At 41.5% G+C, this 20,470-nt stretch overlaps 2 protein-coding genes across 2 annotated transcripts in view; both read left to right on the forward strand.

The window, feature by feature from the left end:
* Nucleotides 1-12,379, forward strand: part of pggt1b (protein geranylgeranyltransferase type I, beta subunit) — a 15,039-nt gene extending 2,660 nt beyond the window's left edge. The window contains exons 3-9 of the mRNA XM_035658557.1: nt 309-373; nt 952-1,103; nt 1,322-1,454; nt 3,061-3,106; nt 4,985-5,169; nt 5,874-5,982; nt 8,660-12,379. Of these exons, the coding sequence (XP_035514450.1) occupies nt 309-373; nt 952-1,103; nt 1,322-1,454; nt 3,061-3,106; nt 4,985-5,169; nt 5,874-5,982; nt 8,660-8,826 (857 nt within the window). The 3' untranslated portion in view covers nt 8,827-12,379. The remainder of the gene's footprint in view (nt 1-308; nt 374-951; nt 1,104-1,321; nt 1,455-3,060; nt 3,107-4,984; nt 5,170-5,873; nt 5,983-8,659) is intronic.
* A 3,811-nt stretch (nt 12,380-16,190) lies between these two features.
* The window catches only part of trim36 (tripartite motif containing 36), a 31,681-nt gene continuing 27,401 nt past the window's right edge, over nt 16,191-20,470 (forward strand). The window contains exon 1 of the mRNA XM_035658081.1: nt 16,191-16,426. Coding sequence (XP_035513974.1) covers nt 16,364-16,426 — 63 coding nt within the window. The 5' untranslated portion in view covers nt 16,191-16,363. The remainder of the gene's footprint in view (nt 16,427-20,470) is intronic.

Here is a 20,470-nt window from a genome sequence, read left to right on the forward strand (position 1 = left end):
AATGGAGATATGTGTGACAATATTGTATGGTTGTTATATGTTGGAAGTGTCTCTGTAGCATGTTGTGCGCACAATATTGGGTTCATTGTGTGCTCTATTTAATGGTTTTTACTATAGCCAGTAGATGGCAGCAGTACACTTTTTATTTTTGTTAGTTGAGCATCTTTGCTGCACTTTGCTGAAGGTCATTACCAAGAATGAGACCAGGGTAGGGCTTTCTTGTTCTGGTTTCTCTTGATGGTTACCAATACCTAATACTGAGTGTTTCTTAATCTCTATCTGCCCTCCCCCCTCTTATTCTCTTCCAGAATCTAACCTAAGTCGCTGTGGGTTTCGAGGATCATCACATATTGGAATTCCTTACAGCACTAAGGTACTGCCCCTCCTTACCCCACAAGGTTTTAAGACCTGATCCCATGTTTTACCAAACACTGTGTCTTGTCTGTAAAGCATCCCCTCCCCTTGCTTTAGTCTAAAGATATATTTTTGGGGTATTCACCGCTCTGATCTCCTATTTTCTCTAAATTTCCCTTTTGCGTTAATCCTTTCTCAAAATGTATTTGGATTTTTAAGCCGGTTCAATCATTGCACTGATCCGTTCTCTCACATCAGGGGGTCTGGGCCATTTCCAGTTTAATTAGCATCACCCCAGCAGCTGCAATATTAAGCCATTGTGTTAGATGTATTTTTCACATTTGGCATTACTTCTCTATTCCCATGGAGACATAGTTGTGGATGTAATGACATTGCCAACCCGAGTCATTTCCCCAAAAAGGTATTTTTGTCTGTGGGTGGCTAAGTACATGATCTGTCTGGGCCTGTTATTGCTTTTAAACAGTTTTTCCCCTCTAGTTGTTTGTTTTAATAACTGCTTTAATCTCTTGTTTTTTTGGGGGGGGTCATTCCACTGCAGTTGTATCGAATAATATCTCATTTTGATCTTTTCTTCAGGGACCAGGCGTGCTCCATCCATATGACAGTGGCCATGTAGCCATGACCTACACTGGGCTGTGCTCACTTCTAATCCTGGGAGACGACCTGAGCCGGGTTAATAAACAGGCCTGTCTGGCTGGTCTCAGAGCACTGCAGCTGGAGGACGGCAGGTCAGTACAAACACACACACACACACACACACACACATCTAAGTTTGCACTGGCACTTTCACTCTGACTCAAATACACCTGAGGTCATGTGAACACTAGCCGTCTTAATGTGAACTGACATCAGCTCTCATATTCTGAATATAGACATTCAGCCAATTTTCAGCTGTTTGTGTAACTCTGTCGTCTTTGTGGCGCCCCGTGTCCGTATGTCCTTCCAGTTTCTACGCAGTGCCAGAAGGAAGTGAAAATGACATACGGTTTATCTACTGTGCAGCCAGTATCTGTTACATGCTGGATGACTGGTCAGGCATGGACATCCAGAAGGCCATTGAGTACATCAGAGGAAGTTTGGTGAGTAGATGTTAAAAATGTAGACTGAGACGTTAGACTGCGGGGTGAATATGAAGTTTTTACTGCGCCTGTAATGAATGAATACAATGAGACCTATATTCCAGACCAACAGGCCCACCCCCCTAACGGTACAATCTGTTTGTGAACCATTCAAAGCAGTGCCTCTACACTTGAATGGGGAGACTAGGCCACCCACCTTCAGTAGGTGGCACTCTGCCTAGAAATACTTCATTTATAATAAATGGGGGCGGTTGAGCAGTGCATCATGGTCTTAAAGTTGAGTTTTTTTCCGCCCCACCAGGAGGAAAAACAACATCTTCCAAGTTTTATGATGTGGCACTTGAGTGTTATTTTTGTCAGATGTTACTCAACCCTTACTTTAGCCTCAGTAGTTGTGATGTGGGGTCGACACATCAAAGTGGTCTTTGTGAGGTATTGTCTTCTCTTGGCATCTCCCTCTCTTGTACAGCTCAAGTCCCCAGAGCACAGAGATTGTCCCGTTCATCTCTTCAACTTCAGCTTATTTTAAGTCTGACATTTAACACAAGAGTGTTTCGTTACATAATTTCTTCATTGTGCGCAGGGTGTGTTTAACTCTCACACACAGACACACAGGGAGAGAGAGATCGAGGGAAAGCTGTGTTAATTAGTTAACAGATAACTGTAAATCATTTCTAAAGAGTATGTTTATCCACATGCCACATGTTGGTGGTTGGATTCCAAAAAGCGTCTTTGGCAACGCGAGTTAGTTGTTGGTGAATGTAAGTATACAGAAACTAAAACAAAAACACCAGATGATAGGTGGCTTTGTATGGAAAAGCCCTGGAACAGTAGACAAGTTTACCACTTGCATTCGGATGACGCCAGGTTTCTATTTACTAACCATATTGTTATGGTTTGATCAGACCAGACACACAAGCAGACAAGGACTCAACCTTGTTAGATTTTCCCAAGTGACAGCCATCTGCTGTTGAACTTGTGTATTTTTGTAGGAGTCACTGCTTATAATAGGTAGTCGTGTTGCTTCGAAACTTTTCAAAGTTTCAGTGAACGGAAATAACCATGTCTCCAAGTGTAATCCCAAAACGGTGTCATAGAGGATGCTCATTTTTAGCTGCTCTGTTCCATTAAAAAAAGTTGGTTACGGCTAAAATACAGGTAAACCCCATCTGGGACTATTACCAGCTCTCGTGTAACATTTATTGTACTTAAATGAAAGACTCAAAGCTCAAAGGTAGCAAATATGTTGTGACGCATCACATTTGAGCTGATCTGTAGTCTACAAAGTCGGTTAAAACCGCTGTGAGGGAATGTTGGTGTTTGTGGTGACATTTTTCCATTCAGTTGTAAATTATGACTCACAAATGGGCTTTTTTTTTTGTTTGGGCATTTGGCTTTATTTTGGATAGTGACAGTCGAGAGAAGCAGGAAAGGCAGGGTAGAGGATATCAGGAGATGATATACAGGAAAGCGCCTGGGCCTGAGATGGGTTCAGGATGAATAAATGAATGCAGTTTCTTTTTACATTTATCTCTTTCGTTAGCCTTTCTTGCCAGATGAAATAATGCCTGTAATTGAGTGGCTTTTTTCTTTGTTCTCTACACAGTCCTACGACAATGGGTTTGGCCAGGGAGCTGGACGAGAGTCACATGGTGAGTGCGATCATCCTTTAATGGTTCATACTTACAGGGTATAGATAACAGAAATGTGAGTTTAAAAGCCGAACGCGCATCAAGGGGATGGTTGCGTAGGTCAGAGAAGAAGAGAAAAAATGTACACACTTACACAACCCAGATTTAAGTCTGATTTATGAACGTAATTTAGATTTTCATATTAGATCAAAACGTGTGTGGGTGTGTTGGCAGTGTCGTGGTAGAGGGCATGAAAGTGGCTGATGGGAGTAACTGGTTTAAAGGATTAGCCAATAAAATCTCTGTAGATGCATTGTCCTAATTAATCCCTCCCTCATGCAAATTAAACCTTATTATTCTGACACAAAAGCCTTCCTCCTACACACACACACACACTCTTCAAAGCACTGGTTGGGACATATCTGTAGTTGCCTTTTTGACACGGTAAAGGTAGCATTTCCTGTTGAATCTATAGAATTAAAACTGCACGACGGGGCAGATCCTAGTTTGTCTTGGTAATTTCCCTTGCGATAAATTCAACTTCTATGATTACAGGCTTTCATTCATCTGTCTGAGGGCTGATTACACGTCAGTAGAGATATACAGTAGATCCCCCATTACCCATCCACCCTTGAAGTGTGTGTGTTTGTTCAGCACCAAGACCTCCCACACTGTGTTCTTCAAATGTGCTCTTGCACTGTTTTTGGAGATAACTGTGTTTGAGCCTCTGTATAGTTCAATATGTGACCCTTGGTATTACAGAAGCTGTGTGCCAGGGGGGATAAATTAACTTTCTCCTATGGTTTACATATACAGCATTTGGCTTTTATCTCACTGCTTTCTCTTTATTTCCAGTATTTCTACTTCTTTTGACCACAGACTCTTGTTTTCTGAGGGCTTCTTGTTCCATTGACTGCACAATTTTCTATGAATAATGTACTGAGGCCTATGAGGAAAAGTAGTTATCTTCAGGTCTGAAAAGGGTGCCAAAAAGCTGCTGTTTAGTGCATTCTTTATTTCTATTTAAAATATACTTGAATTGTTATAAAGCATATAACTGTCCCCAACCTACTGTTAAGAGTCAGTGCTTTTGGGTTGCCCACAGTTGTGTTTGATCCAGATTAATATTTATCCCCTCTGATCTTCCCGTGCCTCCAGAAGATAGCGAGCTCGACATGGTTGATTGGAGGCGAGTGTAACACATTGGCAGATTTACACCCCTGACCCACACACTTCACCCCACCTCTTCTTTGTTTCTCTCCCCTCATACATGAGCACACACAAACACAGATAAGCGGCCAGGGATGGTGGGAATATTTAGAGAGGAGTTAAAGGCATAGTGATAAAGAAAGCAGTTGACAGTCGGGTTGTAGAAGGTGATGGATAGCTGCTACTTGTGGCTATACTGATAACGGCCTGTCATCAATCAGTGCACACACTCATGTTTGTATCACTCTAGCTGTAAAGACGATCTGTAGTCAGTCACCGGCTAAAGAATCTTTATTTTACTCAAAAGTCTTACATTGTTGTACAGAGAAGTATAAAGATGCAGCCGTTTTCCTCGCACGCATTTCTGTGTATTCATACGAAACATAAGGTAGCTCCACATTGTGATAACTTCCAAGAAAAGGTGGAAAGTGAGAGTAGCAGCATGCTAATCAAATATTTGGCAGTGAAAGGGCCCACATGCAGACACACCCTCTGTTTTTACTGCAATGTCCTGTAATCATGTAGGTGTCAGTCATTAAAACATGTCTGCGTGAACTACGGAAACTGCTCTCAATTTGAATATATTGTCAGAAATTAGTAGTCTCACTTAATTCATGTGTGTTAGGAGTTGCTCATATCCACTTTCTGTATGTGTGTGTGTGTTGTGCACATTCCTGTCTGTGTGTCCAGGTGGCTGGACGTACTGCGCCATAGCCTCGCTGTGTCTGATGGGTCGACTGGAGGAGGCGCTGAGTCAGCGGGAGCTGGACAGGATCCGACGCTGGTGTATCATGAGGCAGCAGACCGGCTTCCACGGGCGCCCTAACAAACCTGTAGACACATGCTACTCCTTTTGGGTGGGAGCTACGCTAGAGGTACGGACGGGTGTAACAGTCACAGTCACACTCCTGCATGCATTAACATGTTTAGTGCATTTAAGTTTGTAATGGAAGAAGATAAAACAGAAGTTTTGAAGAGTGCCTTTTTAAAAATAATACTGTATGTACTTGCCCTGTCTGAACAACTGACTTAATCCCCCCCCCCAAAAAAAGTGAGCAAACCATTCAGCATTTGGGTCATGACTATGCCAGAGGTATACATGCATACAAATGATCCAGAAAACTGTGGATCAGCTATGAGTAAGCCATGGATATATATATATATATAAACACACACACAAGCAAACACAATGCAGGAAAACTGTGAATTTCTGGGTCAAAACTAAGCCACTGGGATAAATGCACACACTCAAACAAAATATTTGAATATGGCAAACATCGAGGCTTGATATTTTCTCAACTAGTATCTGTATAGAAAGAGAATACAAAGTGATCATTCATTTCAGTGACTCACCTTTGTGAAATGAAATACAGTGATACGAGCCTTGTTTCACTCTTACACAACCAGCGTAGCATCTTTGGAATTGAAAATGTTTAAAAACAACCGGTTGAAAATAATTTAATTGAAATTCGATGCATATGTTAAGTTTTTATATTCGTTCCCAAATGATAAAGCTTCTTCCTTCGTTCCTCTCCTTTTCTCCCCCACTCCTCCCCCCGTACCCTCTCTCCTGCCCCAGCTGTTAGACGTGTTTCAGTATACAAACTTTGAGAAGAACAGGAGCTTCATCCTGTCCACGCAGGACCGGCTGGTGGGGGGATTCGCCAAGTGGCCGGACAGCCATCCAGGTAAATGATCTGTTAGAGGGGGCGTGCTGGATGACTACAAGACACGACCTGAACGCTAATTACAGAAGACTGCTGTGGTTGTTTATATTGGTCTTGAGTTTTTCTGTTTTTTTTCTATACGTAGGCGGATTTCTATCAAAGTGACGCAAATCCCATGTACCTTTTTTATATTGCTGTAAAAGCCACAGGAGTGGAGAGGTGGAGTGGGGTTGAATGGCGTGTTTAATGGCCATGTGGTGGAAACGAACAGAGCACAAATAGACTATGTAGAGGTTGCTGTTCATCATATTGTCGCTGGTTATTTATCAGTAGCTTCAAAGATCTCAAGGACAAAAAGATGATGAAACTAAGCAATTTCTTTTCCCCTCTATCAGACTTTCGGCTGAACAGTTTCCACCCTGCCCTCCACAGGTGCGAAGAGGTCAGGGTGGAGTTGTGGTTGGCAGTTTTTACTTGAGTTCAATGGAAAAGCTCTTGTAACCCTAACCTTCAATGGTGCACATGCTTGTGTGCGTGTGTGTCTCACTGGCCCTTGTAATGTGTAATTGATGAGGCGATTGTTCGTTGGTAGCCGCAGGACACAGGAGATCGAGCTCCTCACGTTACAGGAACAAGGCAGGGAAGATACGCTGCAAGAAACAATGAGGCAAAACAGATGCTGTATTGACAATAGACTCAAAGACTATTAAATATTTCTGAACAAAAGATAGTTTTAAGAAATAAAAGGGACTCTTTTGCAGTATGGGTGCTGATAGCATTGGACTTGCATTTGCTTGAACAGTGCTGTCATACACGGCTACTGATGTCCAGGAGCTGGTCTGGGAAGATAGGAGCGACAATGACACAGAACAAAAGAGGGTGGTTTGTATTTGTCAAGCAGATCTGGTCCAAATATACTTTGAACGTTTGACACAATGTGGTTCTGTCCACAGTTGCTCTTTAAGAAAGCGTTTAGGTCATCAGCATCAGTTTTCATGTTAGGAACAGTTGGTATCGTGTAGAGACAGGGTGGTTTAAAATAAAAAAAATAAAAAAAGCATCTGTTGACATGAACCTAAGAAACATATCCACAGCTATTTTGATTGTCTGACTTCATGGCTATAAAAATGGCTGAACAGATGCTCAGCTGATGGACCACAGAATAATATAAGAATTAGCTGTTAATGTTGCTCTTGTAAAGAGTCATGTATTCATTTGTTTGAAAGGTTTCTATGTTGAAAATCCATTCTCAGATTGGGGCATTATGATTAGCAACTGATGCCGCATGCACAACTTGCGTCTCTGTCCTGGCAGGCCGCAGCCTGCTGAAGAGCACAGCGGAGCTCCTTGCGTGACGGAATTAGCCAGAACCGCCAAAAAATGAGCAAAGCCAAAACCTCGCTGTATCCAAGTATCTCTTCCCTTTATAACCCCAACAGTCATTGTGAGTAAAATGCTTGAAATCATCCAACAGTGGTAGATTTCAAGTGATCATGACACATCTTGGAGGTGGAGGGAATGCTTTAAAGTGATTATAATTGATATTTCTAAATCAAATGGAAGAAGTATGGAAATTAACTAAACTAATAGTGATGAATTAACTGATAATAAGCACCTGAATGTGGAGCTCCCCTCTGCTTTATAGTGACTTTCAGCTCATTGTTTAACAGTCACTCTTGTTGCTGTAGTTGAGTAGGTTTTTGGCTGCAGCAGGCAGTTGTTTTCAGCAAAAACACTAAGAGATCACTTACATTTGCACAGATGGCGGTCCAGATGAATGATAATGTTGTTCCTTAATTGCTCGATGTGTAAATGAGCAAGTGTTTGCTTCCAAGTTCACCCTATTAACTTGAAATGAGGTGATTGCAGGATTTAAAAAAAAAAAAATGGCAGATTACATTATAAGTATCAGTAACATTACAACTATAATTGTCCAGTTTAAGTTTGGAAACATGTCTGTTATATGAGCGCACTAGCTCATCACGCCGCTCTATCGGAATGATAATTCAATATTGTTATGTACCGACTTAACTTGTTAATGTTCGGCAAATTTCTGTCGTCCAAATGAATTGTATTGAACTAGTTACAGTCCAAAACACAAATGTGCCTCATATGTCATTTTGTATCCAATTGCCATACATCACAGTTTTATATAAATCTAAATAGAAAAATATCCTTTTTAAATCAAATCTCGTCTCGAACATCGGACTAATTCAGATGTATTCTGTGCAGCCTTAAGTCTGAGCCCTTCTGAATCCTGATTGATGCAGCTAATGGTGCTTTGATTGATTCTGATGTCTGTGTCCAATGATCTGTCATTTCATTATAATTCAATTTCCGCTCCATTTACTGGCCTGTGGAGCTTTTACTTTGGTCCCAGGGGAGGGAAAGGGTCATGGGGCCAACCTATGTGCATAATTTATATCTTCTTAAAGGAGCAGCACAACAAGAACAATGCTTCTGCACAATGATGATTTTATATGAAATGAGGTTATTGTTTTATTTATCGAGCAATGGAGAGCGAGGTGACAAACACCATCATCGTCTTATCTCTGATCATGCCTACAGACCTTTCACACGCAGGTGCTTCTGCTGTGATACACGTTAACCGTCTCTGACCCAGTTTCTCCCTTTTTCCCCTCCTTTTCATCCCTCACTGTGCTCCCCTTTCTCTCTCTCTCCATTCCCTGTCCACCAGACCCTCTCCATGCCTACTTAGGGCTGTGCGGTCTGTCTCTGATCGGAGAGCCCAGTCTGAGGAAGGTCCACCCAGCTCTTAACATCACCCAGAGAGCCTTTCAGCACCTCCAGCAGCTGCAGCAGACATGGAGGGACAGCACCGGCAGCTGCAGCAGACAGCATTGACGGAAGGATGATTCGGTAATCAGGAACATCCTACAGTAGTCAGTCGAAAGGCAACTGGACTTTTTGCTGTGTGTCTTGAAGATGTTTGGCCCCTCGTCTGAGATGCCTCCTCCTTTCAGGAATCAGGAAGGTTTTTCTCCGGGTTACACACTAGTAACTCCGGGGAGCTCATTTTAAGTCCATCTAAAGCGACCTTTCTGTTGAGCAATTTACGCCACACTTTTTTTTTTGCTGCCTTTTTATTAGTAGACGATAGTAAATAATAATGTGCTTTGTGTTTTGTGGGTTAAAATGATGTGCCAGAAAGTCAAATTTAAGTCACTGGAGACTTGAAGAAATTCCAGGTGCCTTTGCACTGAAGTTTTTGAAGCTTCTTGCTCCTTAGCCTCATCATCATAGTCAACAACACAATCTGCTGTAAGCCTTCTAGCCAAGGATGAACGCTACTGGTTCACTTCACATGGATATAAGAAACTTCCTCAAAGTAAATATTATTCGCAGTCTGAGGAGGGCTTAGGGAACATCTAAACTGTCTCTTTAAATTGTTCAGGAGTAACTGCTGGCTTCAGTAGTTGAAGGTTTTTGAGGGAGTTGATCTAATTGTATGTGAAACTACTATGAATGCTTTTCTATTGTATTGGCCCAGTGGTAAATTTGAGGGGGAACAAACTCGTATGTTTCCTTTAGATTATCATCCCTACATTCTCAGACTAAAACCACTCCAGAGACACTTTCCTCCCTGTATAGTATTTTTGCTTCTCCCCATCTCGATCTGTGCGTTGCTCTTGAACCTCTTCAAAGCCTCAAGCTCCCGAGTCCCAAAGGTGGTACTGGCCTGGCAGGTAAACTCTCCCGTGTCTCTCACTTCAGCTCCCTTCAGTTTCACCACTGCAGGCTTTTTTTTTTTTTTTTCAGTGATCAAGAGATTTGAATGATAATAGAACTGCCAAAAAACACCTTAAGGGGCAAATCTATGACTTATCTATCCTAGAAAGAGGATTTAAAAAAAAGCTACAGGCCTTATCATTGCAGATCACAGAAAATCTAATTTATAGTTCACATTTTTCCTGAGGCCAACAGAAAAAAAGATAGAGAATTTGGTAAGAGGGAGAAAATCCCTGCTTCCCTTCAAGGTTGTAGTCAATTTTAGCAGAAGATCCCATCCCGACATCCCCCGACTCCTGAACCTTGAACTGATCTGAGCTCCCAACCTTCACTACCTTCCTTATCCCTGCAAGGCACCAGCCAGTTTATAATCAATAGGAGGAAGACGAGACTTGGGGAAATGTATTCTTTTGAACGGCACTGGCTATTGGCTTATTTTCAGAACAGCAAACAAAGAACAATGCACATGAGCGGTGTGTGCCACCGAGAGTCAGGTTGCGGAAACGACTATTATCCAACCTGCTAGTCACTTCCCATTGAGTCCTAAAACGTTGACCTCCAACAAAACTTGACCAAGGTTTGCACCACTGGACTCTCTCACTGGAAGCTACCCATTGTCTGCACAGATGCTCACAGGTATTAATAGCCACTGCAGATCATACACGCCACCTTCCAGACTTCCTGCCCTTGAGCTTAGCTACACATTATACATTTCTACTTTTAAACCCTAATAAAATCTTGACATGGTGACACAGAGGTACTGAAATTCTGAGTTGGGCTCATCCTTTTGCCTTTTCATCACATCAATGCTCTTGACTCCCAGCAAGCAACATTTCCCCCTGCTGAAGCCACACCCTTTCAGTATAAGATCGCTGTCACGGCCAACACCTGCTCCCTGTTATGACGAGGGAGGAGGAGACAATATCACAGCAAGTCAGAAATACAGTGGCCTGTCTGCAACATGTTGCCTGTGGGAGTGTGCTGTGAGTATACAAAAGTAATATCACCTCTGTGGTTTTCCTTCCCGCCATCTAAAATAAGGCTGTACCTGGCCTCGCCGCCCCTTTCCCGCCAAGTTGCCCTCATTTTCAGACTTGGAAAGCAGAGCAGGCAGACAGAGGAAAGGAGAGAAGAGGGGAGGAGAGGTGGATAAATAAATAATTTGACCCATCCATTATTAAACATAAACTGTCGGAGGCTGGAATCTCCTCTTTGAACTCAAACTCTCAGTGTTACATAGCCTTGTTTGGTGCAAAAACGTTGCTTTTTAGCCTCCCACATCTTATATTGCTGTATAGTTTTTTTACTATTCGCCTAAGACGATGGGCTTTGCTACAGTTACTCTTGCTGATCGTGTCGCCTCCTTTTCTGAAAACATTTTGTGAAATATTTTTTAATAATTTCACCTTTTAGAAAAGATATGTCAACCATGACTTTCATTGCTGCTGCTGAATTGAGCCTCACACACAAATCATGTGATAATACAAGCTCAACAAAATGAGCTTTTGTATTATTCATCATATAGTATTTCTGGTATCAACCTTTTGTTGTTTATTAGTCATGAAATGTCTGAAGTAAATTGCATTGAAAGAAAGTTTCCCATGCATCTTCTGAAGTGACTTTTACTGCTTATACAACCTCCATCGACTGGGTTCTGTCCTTAGCATACGTAGGCCAAGTCACATAGTAAAAATGCTCTAACTTGACTCTGAAATGTGCCTCACATAAGCATTGTATTGGGTCACAGCTCTCTGAATGCTCTCCACGTGTACAGCATGCTTTAATTGGGTTTAGCTTGGCTCTTTCAATCAATAAAGGCACAGGATATAAGTGTTCTCTTGGGGGAAGGAGGAGAGGTGTATCCTAAATCCTTGTAAACATTCAGGGTGGCACTCCTGCTCTGTAAACAATTTTTCCTCCCTCTTATCTTTGCAGAGTTCACTTATCCGATCAAACATAAGCCTGCTGGTAGAGGTCGTTTTACCACAATCTGGCTTCGTCCCTTCACGTCTGGTCGATAATGTATTTCCAGAAAAGAGGGGAAGAATTCATTGAGACAGAACCCATAAATGCTTACTCGACTTTAAAAAGGGTGAAGGATTGGATGGATGGATCTGCCACTTACTGCGGGGCGAAGGCTGCATCTCAGCAGTTGTTACATTGCGTCTCCTTTTTTTGCCACATCACGCTGCAGTCGATGCTCTCAGTCCCACAGCATGAAAAGAGAGGGACAAGGCTTTGCTTCTAAGACTGCTGCAGTGAAAGCTGCGTTCGGATGTGAAAGGGACTGTCTTACGAGGTGCGGCCAAAATGTCACACGTGGTCAATGGTGAACCCTTGCTCTGTCATCAACTAATATACATACTGTAATAATAAATAATGTAACAATAAATGTAATGGAATTTATTTTTTCTATACTTTGTAGTAATATTGAGTGTAGATAAATATGTAAATGTCTATAAATATGTGACTTCAATTGTGCAAGTGCTCAAGATGAAAAAAAATGTTTACAGCCACATCAGTGAGATGGTTAGAGGAATTGGATATGCAAATGTTGATATGTGATGTATTATAGTACTTCAGCTTTGAACTTGAGGACAGTAATGTTGATTCTAGCTTGGCGGTGCATACTGTATTTATGGTGAATAAAAACACGTACTAACTTTTACAATTGTTCTAGTTTCACTGTTTTGAGCGTGTGACCTCAGGACTGCTTTGGGTATCAAGACTTCAGGTCGAAAGCATTTTACCCCCTCTGGAGCATGAACGTGCTCATAAAATTTAATGGCAGTGCACCGATTAGTTTGTGATGTCTTGTGGAAAGTTGACATTTCGTCCTAAAGGGGGCGCTAAGAGAAGGTTTACCTCTGGGCATCGTTCTCAGCCAACAAACTGGTCCTACTGGTTTTGCGATGAATCTTGTTATAAATGGATAATGTGTCCTGATGGTGGCCCTAGTAGGAAAGGTCATTGAGTCAGCAAAAACATTAAGATTTATCATCAAGGAAGAATCAGAATCCGAAGCAAAATGGCAAGAAATCAAACCAGTTTTGGGATAAATAGTGACCACCAAAATCATTCAAGAAAGCCTCACAATCAAAACCATAATCTTAATCCAGATCCACGGCCTTTCCACGTTTATTAGGTGTGCTGCTAAAAAAAGATATTTGGGACCAAAAATCCTCATGCTCCATGTAGTCCAACCTCTGGGGACCATTAACATCTTTAGAAAATGTCATGTCTAAATAGCCAATAGTTATTGAGTTGTGAACTGTGGACAAGAAGAGGGCCACTGACAGCGACCATTTTGAGACAATCTCAGTCTGTTCACACATTGCATCCAAACGTGCAATGACACTGGTGTGATGGAAAAAAAGAAAGACAACCTCATTGACCCATAAGATCCGGATCAATCTTTGGCACCATTACTACCTAACTGGAATTTCCAGCTGCTGTTCACTCATTAGTCTTGAGTATTGATAACTAATCGGACCAGAAGCAGAAGCAGACATTGTTACCACTAGTCGGGAATGAGATCCTACATCCATCTCTAACATGTGGGTCAAATAGAGCACTTTTTATTCCCATAAGTGTGCGTTATGTCTCAATGTCTTTCCGGCATGTGAGTAGCTAAAGGCGAAAGTAATTTTTCTTCCTAAAACAAGAATGAAATCCTTCATTTGGGTATCGTATCATTACCTCCAGTAGCTGAGTTTCTCTATAAAAGACCAAGTCCTTGTTTCCTTTCACATTACTCTCTGTGTGGCCGGATGACTCAGAACTGTTCTTGCTTTATTTTTAACATCAAAGATAACAACTGGTCAGCGTTTTTCCTAATAGCCTTTCATTTTCTGCAACGTGGATCAGTTGTAACTCCACTTTTTTTTTCTGTTCTTTGCTAGGTCAGTGACTAAGGCACAAATAAAAGCCTTGGGCGGGGGGGAGGGGAGCTTCACTGGATACAGGGCACACATGCAAACACACATATAGAGTCCCACCTGGGAGTTGCATAGCACAGTCACAGACTTCACTGTTGGCAGTGATAAGGTAATTCGATCCAGACAAATGTGGCCTAGATGCACTTAAATATCCAATCTGGATGTAGAGGGTGATGAAAAATTAAACAGCACTTGATCACACATTTAATGATTCTTCAAGTTGAGGAAGCAGTTAAGAAAAAAAGGAAAAAATAAGGTTTGAAATGTATTTTCCTCCCCGGTGTACACAGCCCAGCCGAGATTCAAATTGTCTGGAGATGCTCCCTTGACAGCCAGCTGTAGTTTGGGTGTGGTCCCCCTGTTCAACAGACAGCTTATACCTGTGTGGCACCAGACTTCTCTATGAGACGTGAAACCCTATATTGGAGAGGAAGAAAACGTAAAAAGCGAAGTTAAAATCTGGTTTGGTAGACTTTGATGAGTTCCTTTTAGTTGTCATGCACAGGCAAACCCAAGAAAGAAGAGAACTTGATCTTCCATACTCTGTTGTTTTGATGTTTATGGAGCAGAGCTGTTGCTACTGCACAAGTATACAAATACAGCATGTTTACCGCTTTGAGTCATGTGATATGAATGACTCATGTTTAATGATCTGCAGGCCCTTAGGGTGAACTTATATGTGCTTATGCAACAGTGGCTTTCTCTGTAGTTATTTAACTTGAATCAATCCTACTTAGTAAAACACACTAATCGATGCGTTTTATTGATTATTCGGTCTAGCAGAGGGCAGTGTGGCTCAGTTATGTGGCTTTCTATGGCGCAATCGAGTGTCCTCTCAGATAACATGAGCACTGGACTCATCTTTGCCCTGAGAGTCTCTTGAAATGGTCACTAGACTGAAGATGCTGCACTTGACCAGTGAGCCAAATTGGTACATCTTTGTAATGAGGCTCCCTTTATACAGGGTTTATAAGTTGTAACTAATGCCTTTTATAAACAGTTAATAGCTCATCTATTAATGCTTATAGATCAGTTATAAGTTAACATGTTTATTGTTAATGACTGGTACAAATAACTTTGGTGATCTCTTTACTTTTCCTCCAGTAGTGCCACCACAAGTACCACTATTCTGGTTTTGGAGTGACATTTCTCAACTATCGGATGGGTTGCCATGAAATTCAATTCCGACATTCATCAGGCTGAACTGTAACCTTGATAATCCCTTAATTTTGTTCCCTTAAACTTTAGATTTGTCTAACATTTGGTTCATACAGCCTTGCCTGTACTTCTGCGTTGAGTGCTGACGCTCCACACGAAGATGGTGAACATGGTGAACATCAGCGTGTTAGCATTGGCATTGTGAGCCTGGATTAGAGTTTAGCTCAAAGCCTCACAGCATGCAGACTCATAGTGGTTTTCACAACCTGGCAACCCACGTTGTTCTTAATGATGGCTTAAAGCTGATCTATAAAGCATTAGTAAAACATTTAAAGCCTTGTGTTACAACTCATGGCTCAAGTGTGGCACCTTTTACAACAGATGCCCTATTAGAAAGTGAAATGTTGTTCATTTTATCCCCATTTCAAGGTAATATTTTAGCATTTTAAAGATCTTCCACCTCATCTTAAAGAGGATATCTTTTCCCAAATGACACCATGTTGCTCTGTTGCAGTAAACAGTAATTATCTCTGTGGCTTTTTCTTTTTTTCTGGAAACAGTGGTCAGTTAGTGGATGAGTTATTACTTTTGTCATGCACCGTTTGCCCCGTCAGGGCAGTCTGCCCGTTTGCCCCCCCTCCTTCCACCCCTCCACATGCTCAATGGGGTGGAATATGTCTGCATGAAGCCGTGAGGCCATCTGGTGACGCGGAACAAGTGGCATTGCCACAAAAATTAAAAACACGAACTTAATCCGGCCCCACACAGTCGCCTCACATTCCGGCTCATGCGTGAAACAGGTCTCTTATTTCAATCTGACACACACACAGGAGGCGTTGGGGAGGGGGGCAAAAAAAAAAAATCCCCCTTCAGTGACAGAAACCAAAACCACTATGAGACCCAAAAGAGCCGCAGTCACATATTTGGGTCGCTGTGAGCAGAAATCAGCCCTTATAAAGCAACATACGCACTCAGGAGCGCGCCGCCGGCCATGCGTAAATGCCCAACTTGACTGAACGCTGAGAGATTTACGACCCCCCTCCTCGCCCCCCTCCTTTTAATCTTCAGACTGAGATTATTATATGATTATTGCTAGTGACTGATGGATAATAAATAAAAAAAAAAACGGGTTGATAAATGACAGAGCAGGAGCATACAAAGAGCTCTGTGAGTCGAGACATCGCCGCTGAGGGGATGATGAAGAGAGAGAGGAGGGAGATGGTACAGTATGGAGAGAGAGGCGAGGGCGGGGTTTTCCCTCCAAGATGAGCCAAACTAAAAGAAGAAAATTGGCTTTCTTGCAGCCGGCGCATGTACTGTAGACTGCCTGCACACACACACACACACAGAGAGAGGGAGGAGAGAGGATGATGATGGAGGTCTGAGGAGCGGCTCTTCTCTCTCGATGCTATCTCGCCTCCCCCTGTGAAGCTGCGTTTGATCCTGTTCCTTTAAGCTGCAGCTGCTTGTTTGTGTGTTTGTTTTTCTACATTTTAATATCCCCATCTTTGCTGCTGGCCGGTCTGTCTACTGTACACCCATCACCATCTGTAGCCATGTCGGACTCTGAGGACATGACGGAGTTCGCCAGCATCGTGGAGCGGATCGAGCGGGGCGAGGTGAGTCTCATCCGGATGATTTACGGTCCTTCTGACAGCACTGATCGGTCTGTCAACGTGCACCGACAGCAGCCAGCCAGCACCGGGCCGGCCTGCAGGGCTGCCGGGGGGATTGGAGAGAGATGCTGACAAACCCAGACCACTACCTAATCTATTCTAGTCTAGTCTGTTTTAATCATATTAGTGCAAAAACTCTGTAGTCATACTACTCTAATATTATATATTAGATCTATTCTAATATTAGCCTCTATGTTCTGATTCGCCAGACCCAAACCTATTTCTGTAACACGATTTCAGGTGTGTACCTGCTATTCTAATCATATTAATACCAAACCTGCTCATTTCCATGCTACTGACCCTTTATATGTAGCCTAATGTTATATTCTGTAAGTGTGTCTCTGCTACTCTAATCATATTAATGCCAAATGTGCAGTTCAAACATATTGCTGTATAATCTTTTATATTTGAACCAGCTATGCTAGAAGCAGTGATATACCATAACTCTATACTGTAAGAAGAGCTGAGGTATTCAGATACAACCTATACAAACCCATGCATTCTCTATTGTATTCTGTTGTACTCTATTCTGTGTCAAGGCTTCCTGGCTTTAAGGCATAGGCTTCTCTTCTATTCTTAGGAAAAAAAAACAGAACATAAAGAGTTAAATTAGAAGCATCAGTGGCTGAGTGTGATGGTTGGAAAGTGCTGCAGGCATATCACAGACTCCTGTCAATATGTGGGACACTTGGCAGCAGCTGTGTTGTGAGACAGAGCACCGGGTTACTGGGGTGTGTATGTGTCTGCATTGGGAGGAGGGAGGGAGGGTCTTTACCCATCTCACCCTTTTCAGGCTGACAAAATGTGTTGAAATGAATCTCTCCTGCTCACACAATCTCTGACACCCATCCATGCATGCAAGCTGTGCGTGTGTGTGTTTTGTGTGTCGGATAAAAATAACCGTAAAGGCGACTGACTCAGTGGCCAGTTGCTGAATTCAGTGATATTTTACATTTTAATCAGGCCTGTTTTGCACAATGAGCAACAGGGTGTACCCTTGTCTCTGTAGTGTCAGATCAAAGAGAATAAACACAATAAACACAGTATATATAAGAGCAGTACTATTGTAATAGATTGTTAGGTCTCTTTATGTAAGCTGCAGTATGAAAATACATAACGGTACAACAAGAGACTGTACAGACAGTGTGTGCCCTTCAGTATCCTTTTTGATAGTGAATCTTATGTGAGACTAAATTTCTAACAGCTGTGTGAAATAGTAAAATATATTCATTGGATTTGGTCCAGGGTTACACAGGCCATGGAAATACACCAAATATCATATGAGCATTAAATATATGTTCATTTTTATAGTATAATGTTGTGTTCCATGTCCAGAAAATCCATATTTAGGTGAATATGTGATGAAAATTTAAGAAAACCTTTGGGTCTGAGATTGAGAGTAGATCACATGCTTTTAAAATGATGCAACCATTTGGATGTTTAGCACATATCCTCTCCCCTGTGTTCTGCCTCCCCGGGGTCCTGTAGGTCCCTACAGGCTGCACCCACATAATGAACTGCTGAAAAACTGTGGCAGAAAATAGATATTAGAAACCTCTGTTACCTCCCGTGAAACTGATCCTGTGGAACTGAAACTGTCTGTATGGATTGCTGCTAACAGATGCTGTTGTAAATGTCTGCAGTGTCATCAGTGACCGTGCACATGCACTTTGGCCAGAGGACGAAGGAAAACATTTCATCTACTTCATCCTGCACTGTTACTTCCTAAAGAAATTACAGCTCCCTCTCGAAAGCTGTTATATGGTCCAATTTGTTCTTTGACCAAGACGTTGTTAGGCTGACCTGCTAGAGGGCCCAATGTGCAATAAAATGAACTGTAAACCCACTGCGGCAAGCAATTAGCAGATCATAAATCTTCTGGAATAATGGGAGGGACCCTGACATTAGTAGGGACTGTAAACTGAATAGGAATGATAGCTTACACAGGTCCTTTTTATAAAGTATAGAAACCTTCTGAGGACTGAATTCAGTAGCCCACAGTCAGCCAGGAGACACTGTAAACTTAATAGTCTATCATATTTCATATAAATGTTTCACAAGAAAGTGTGGGGAACTTGTTTTGAATTTCGATTTTAAGTACGGATATAGATACATAAAGACACTTAGACTGTTCAATCCCCACTGTTCTCAGCAGACCAAACCGACTAATGGACTGTAAATCAATCCCACTGCAGACCTCCTTCACTTCTGTCTTTGGATCATAAAACACACAAGTGCAATACTTGTAACACCGCTAGCTGCAAACACAAAACACTTCCATTCCCATCTCTTATTTCATTTTTATAGCAAAATCTTTGTCTCTTCACTTATTTGTGAGTATTATACACTCACGCTTCATACTTTCAAGTTCTTAGCCATGTTAGCAGTGCAGCACTATAGGTGGCAGTATTGGTTGGGTCTCCACAACTATTTGACTGCAATGACATTTTGTACACACATTCCTTGAGGATGATTCCTACTGACATTGGTGATCCCCTGACTTTACCTATAGCGCCACCAGCTGGTTGACAGTTGTGGTTCAGAGTGAGATATCTCTTTGCTACATATATTCATGGTCCTCAGAGGATAAATCTTAATCACTGTGACTCTCGTGTCAACAGCAGGTCAATGTTTTCACTTATTCAGTGAAATATCTGAGCATCTACTAATTGGACTGGACTGTGTTGTTACTATTTATACTCACCCACCTGTACATAAATAATAATTCTGTGTTTATTTTGAGCTATCTTTGTATCTCAGCTTTGTTGTCCTTGTTTTTAGCTGTATTTCTGTCTAGTAAACTGTGTAACACTAAGAGCAACTTGAAACCAGAGTCAGATTCCTTGTATGCGTTCACACACTTGGCCAATAAAACAGATTCTGATGTTAGCATTCTCACATTAGCATTTAGCTCAAATCCCACTGTACCTAAGTACAATAAAGCTATTTTATCTTACACACAGGCAAAGTACATTTACTCAAATACTGTACTTAATACTACTATACTACTTAACTGTACGTGATCAGTGTGTGAACTATATCATGGCTTTCAGGGGAGCTCACTTTTCCTACTGTAGTGTGGGAGTGACTGACTATGACAAACAGTATACTGACTACAAATTATTAATGGTGATTCAGCACACTGACTGACTGGGACTAGGAAAAGTTTATTTTCTGATCTAAATTTAATGATATTGTGCAGCCAGGCTTCAGTGCTATTGGCAAGAATAGCAGTATTTTTAATAAAGGGAATTAGTGATGAATCATCCTCATGCACAAATCTTTCATCAGTAGTAAACCCAAGTTTACACATAATCCACGATGATGAAGATATAGAAAAATGGAAAAAAAGCACCCCAAAATTTCACAAATCCCCTGTACTTTGGACCCTGAGTTACTTGTACTTTATACGATTTCCATTTTATGCTACTTTACACTTTTACTTCTTTCGGAGGCTAATATTGTACTTTTTACTCCACTATAGGCTACATTTATTTAACAGCTTTAATTAATAGTTACTTTAGAGATTTATATTATTAATACAAATTGAATAAACTAATAATAATAATAATACACCCCATTGATTATCAATGAAAAAAGTGCCAGAAATACATCATCTTAACCCCCTGAAACTAATAATAATAATAATTGCATTATAAGCTACCCAGCAGTATATCAAGTATGAAATCAGCCCCATGGTTACCAGAATCAGCATTAAAGGGCCATTCTACATTATTATTAGTTTTGGTACTTAAAGCAATTTCAGATTGATTTAAGTAAGATTTTGAATCCAGGACTATCTTCTACAGCGTATTGCTACTCTTACTTCAGTAAATATCTTCCCACCCGCTGTATATGCGGTACTGTGGTCGAAATAAGGAATACAACGCAGATTCACACTGCTGACTGGAAGTTGGATCGATGACTTCAAGAAAGTTTACGAGGTGCACATGAAGGCAGCAGTAGTTCCTATGGCGATCCAACTCC

The sequence above is a fragment of the Morone saxatilis genome, unplaced genomic scaffold, assembly GCF_004916995.1.
Source record: "Morone saxatilis isolate NCDOM2014 unplaced genomic scaffold, NCSU_SB_2.0 Contig16, whole genome shotgun sequence".
Lineage (NCBI taxonomy): Eukaryota > Metazoa > Chordata > Actinopteri > Moronidae > Morone > Morone saxatilis.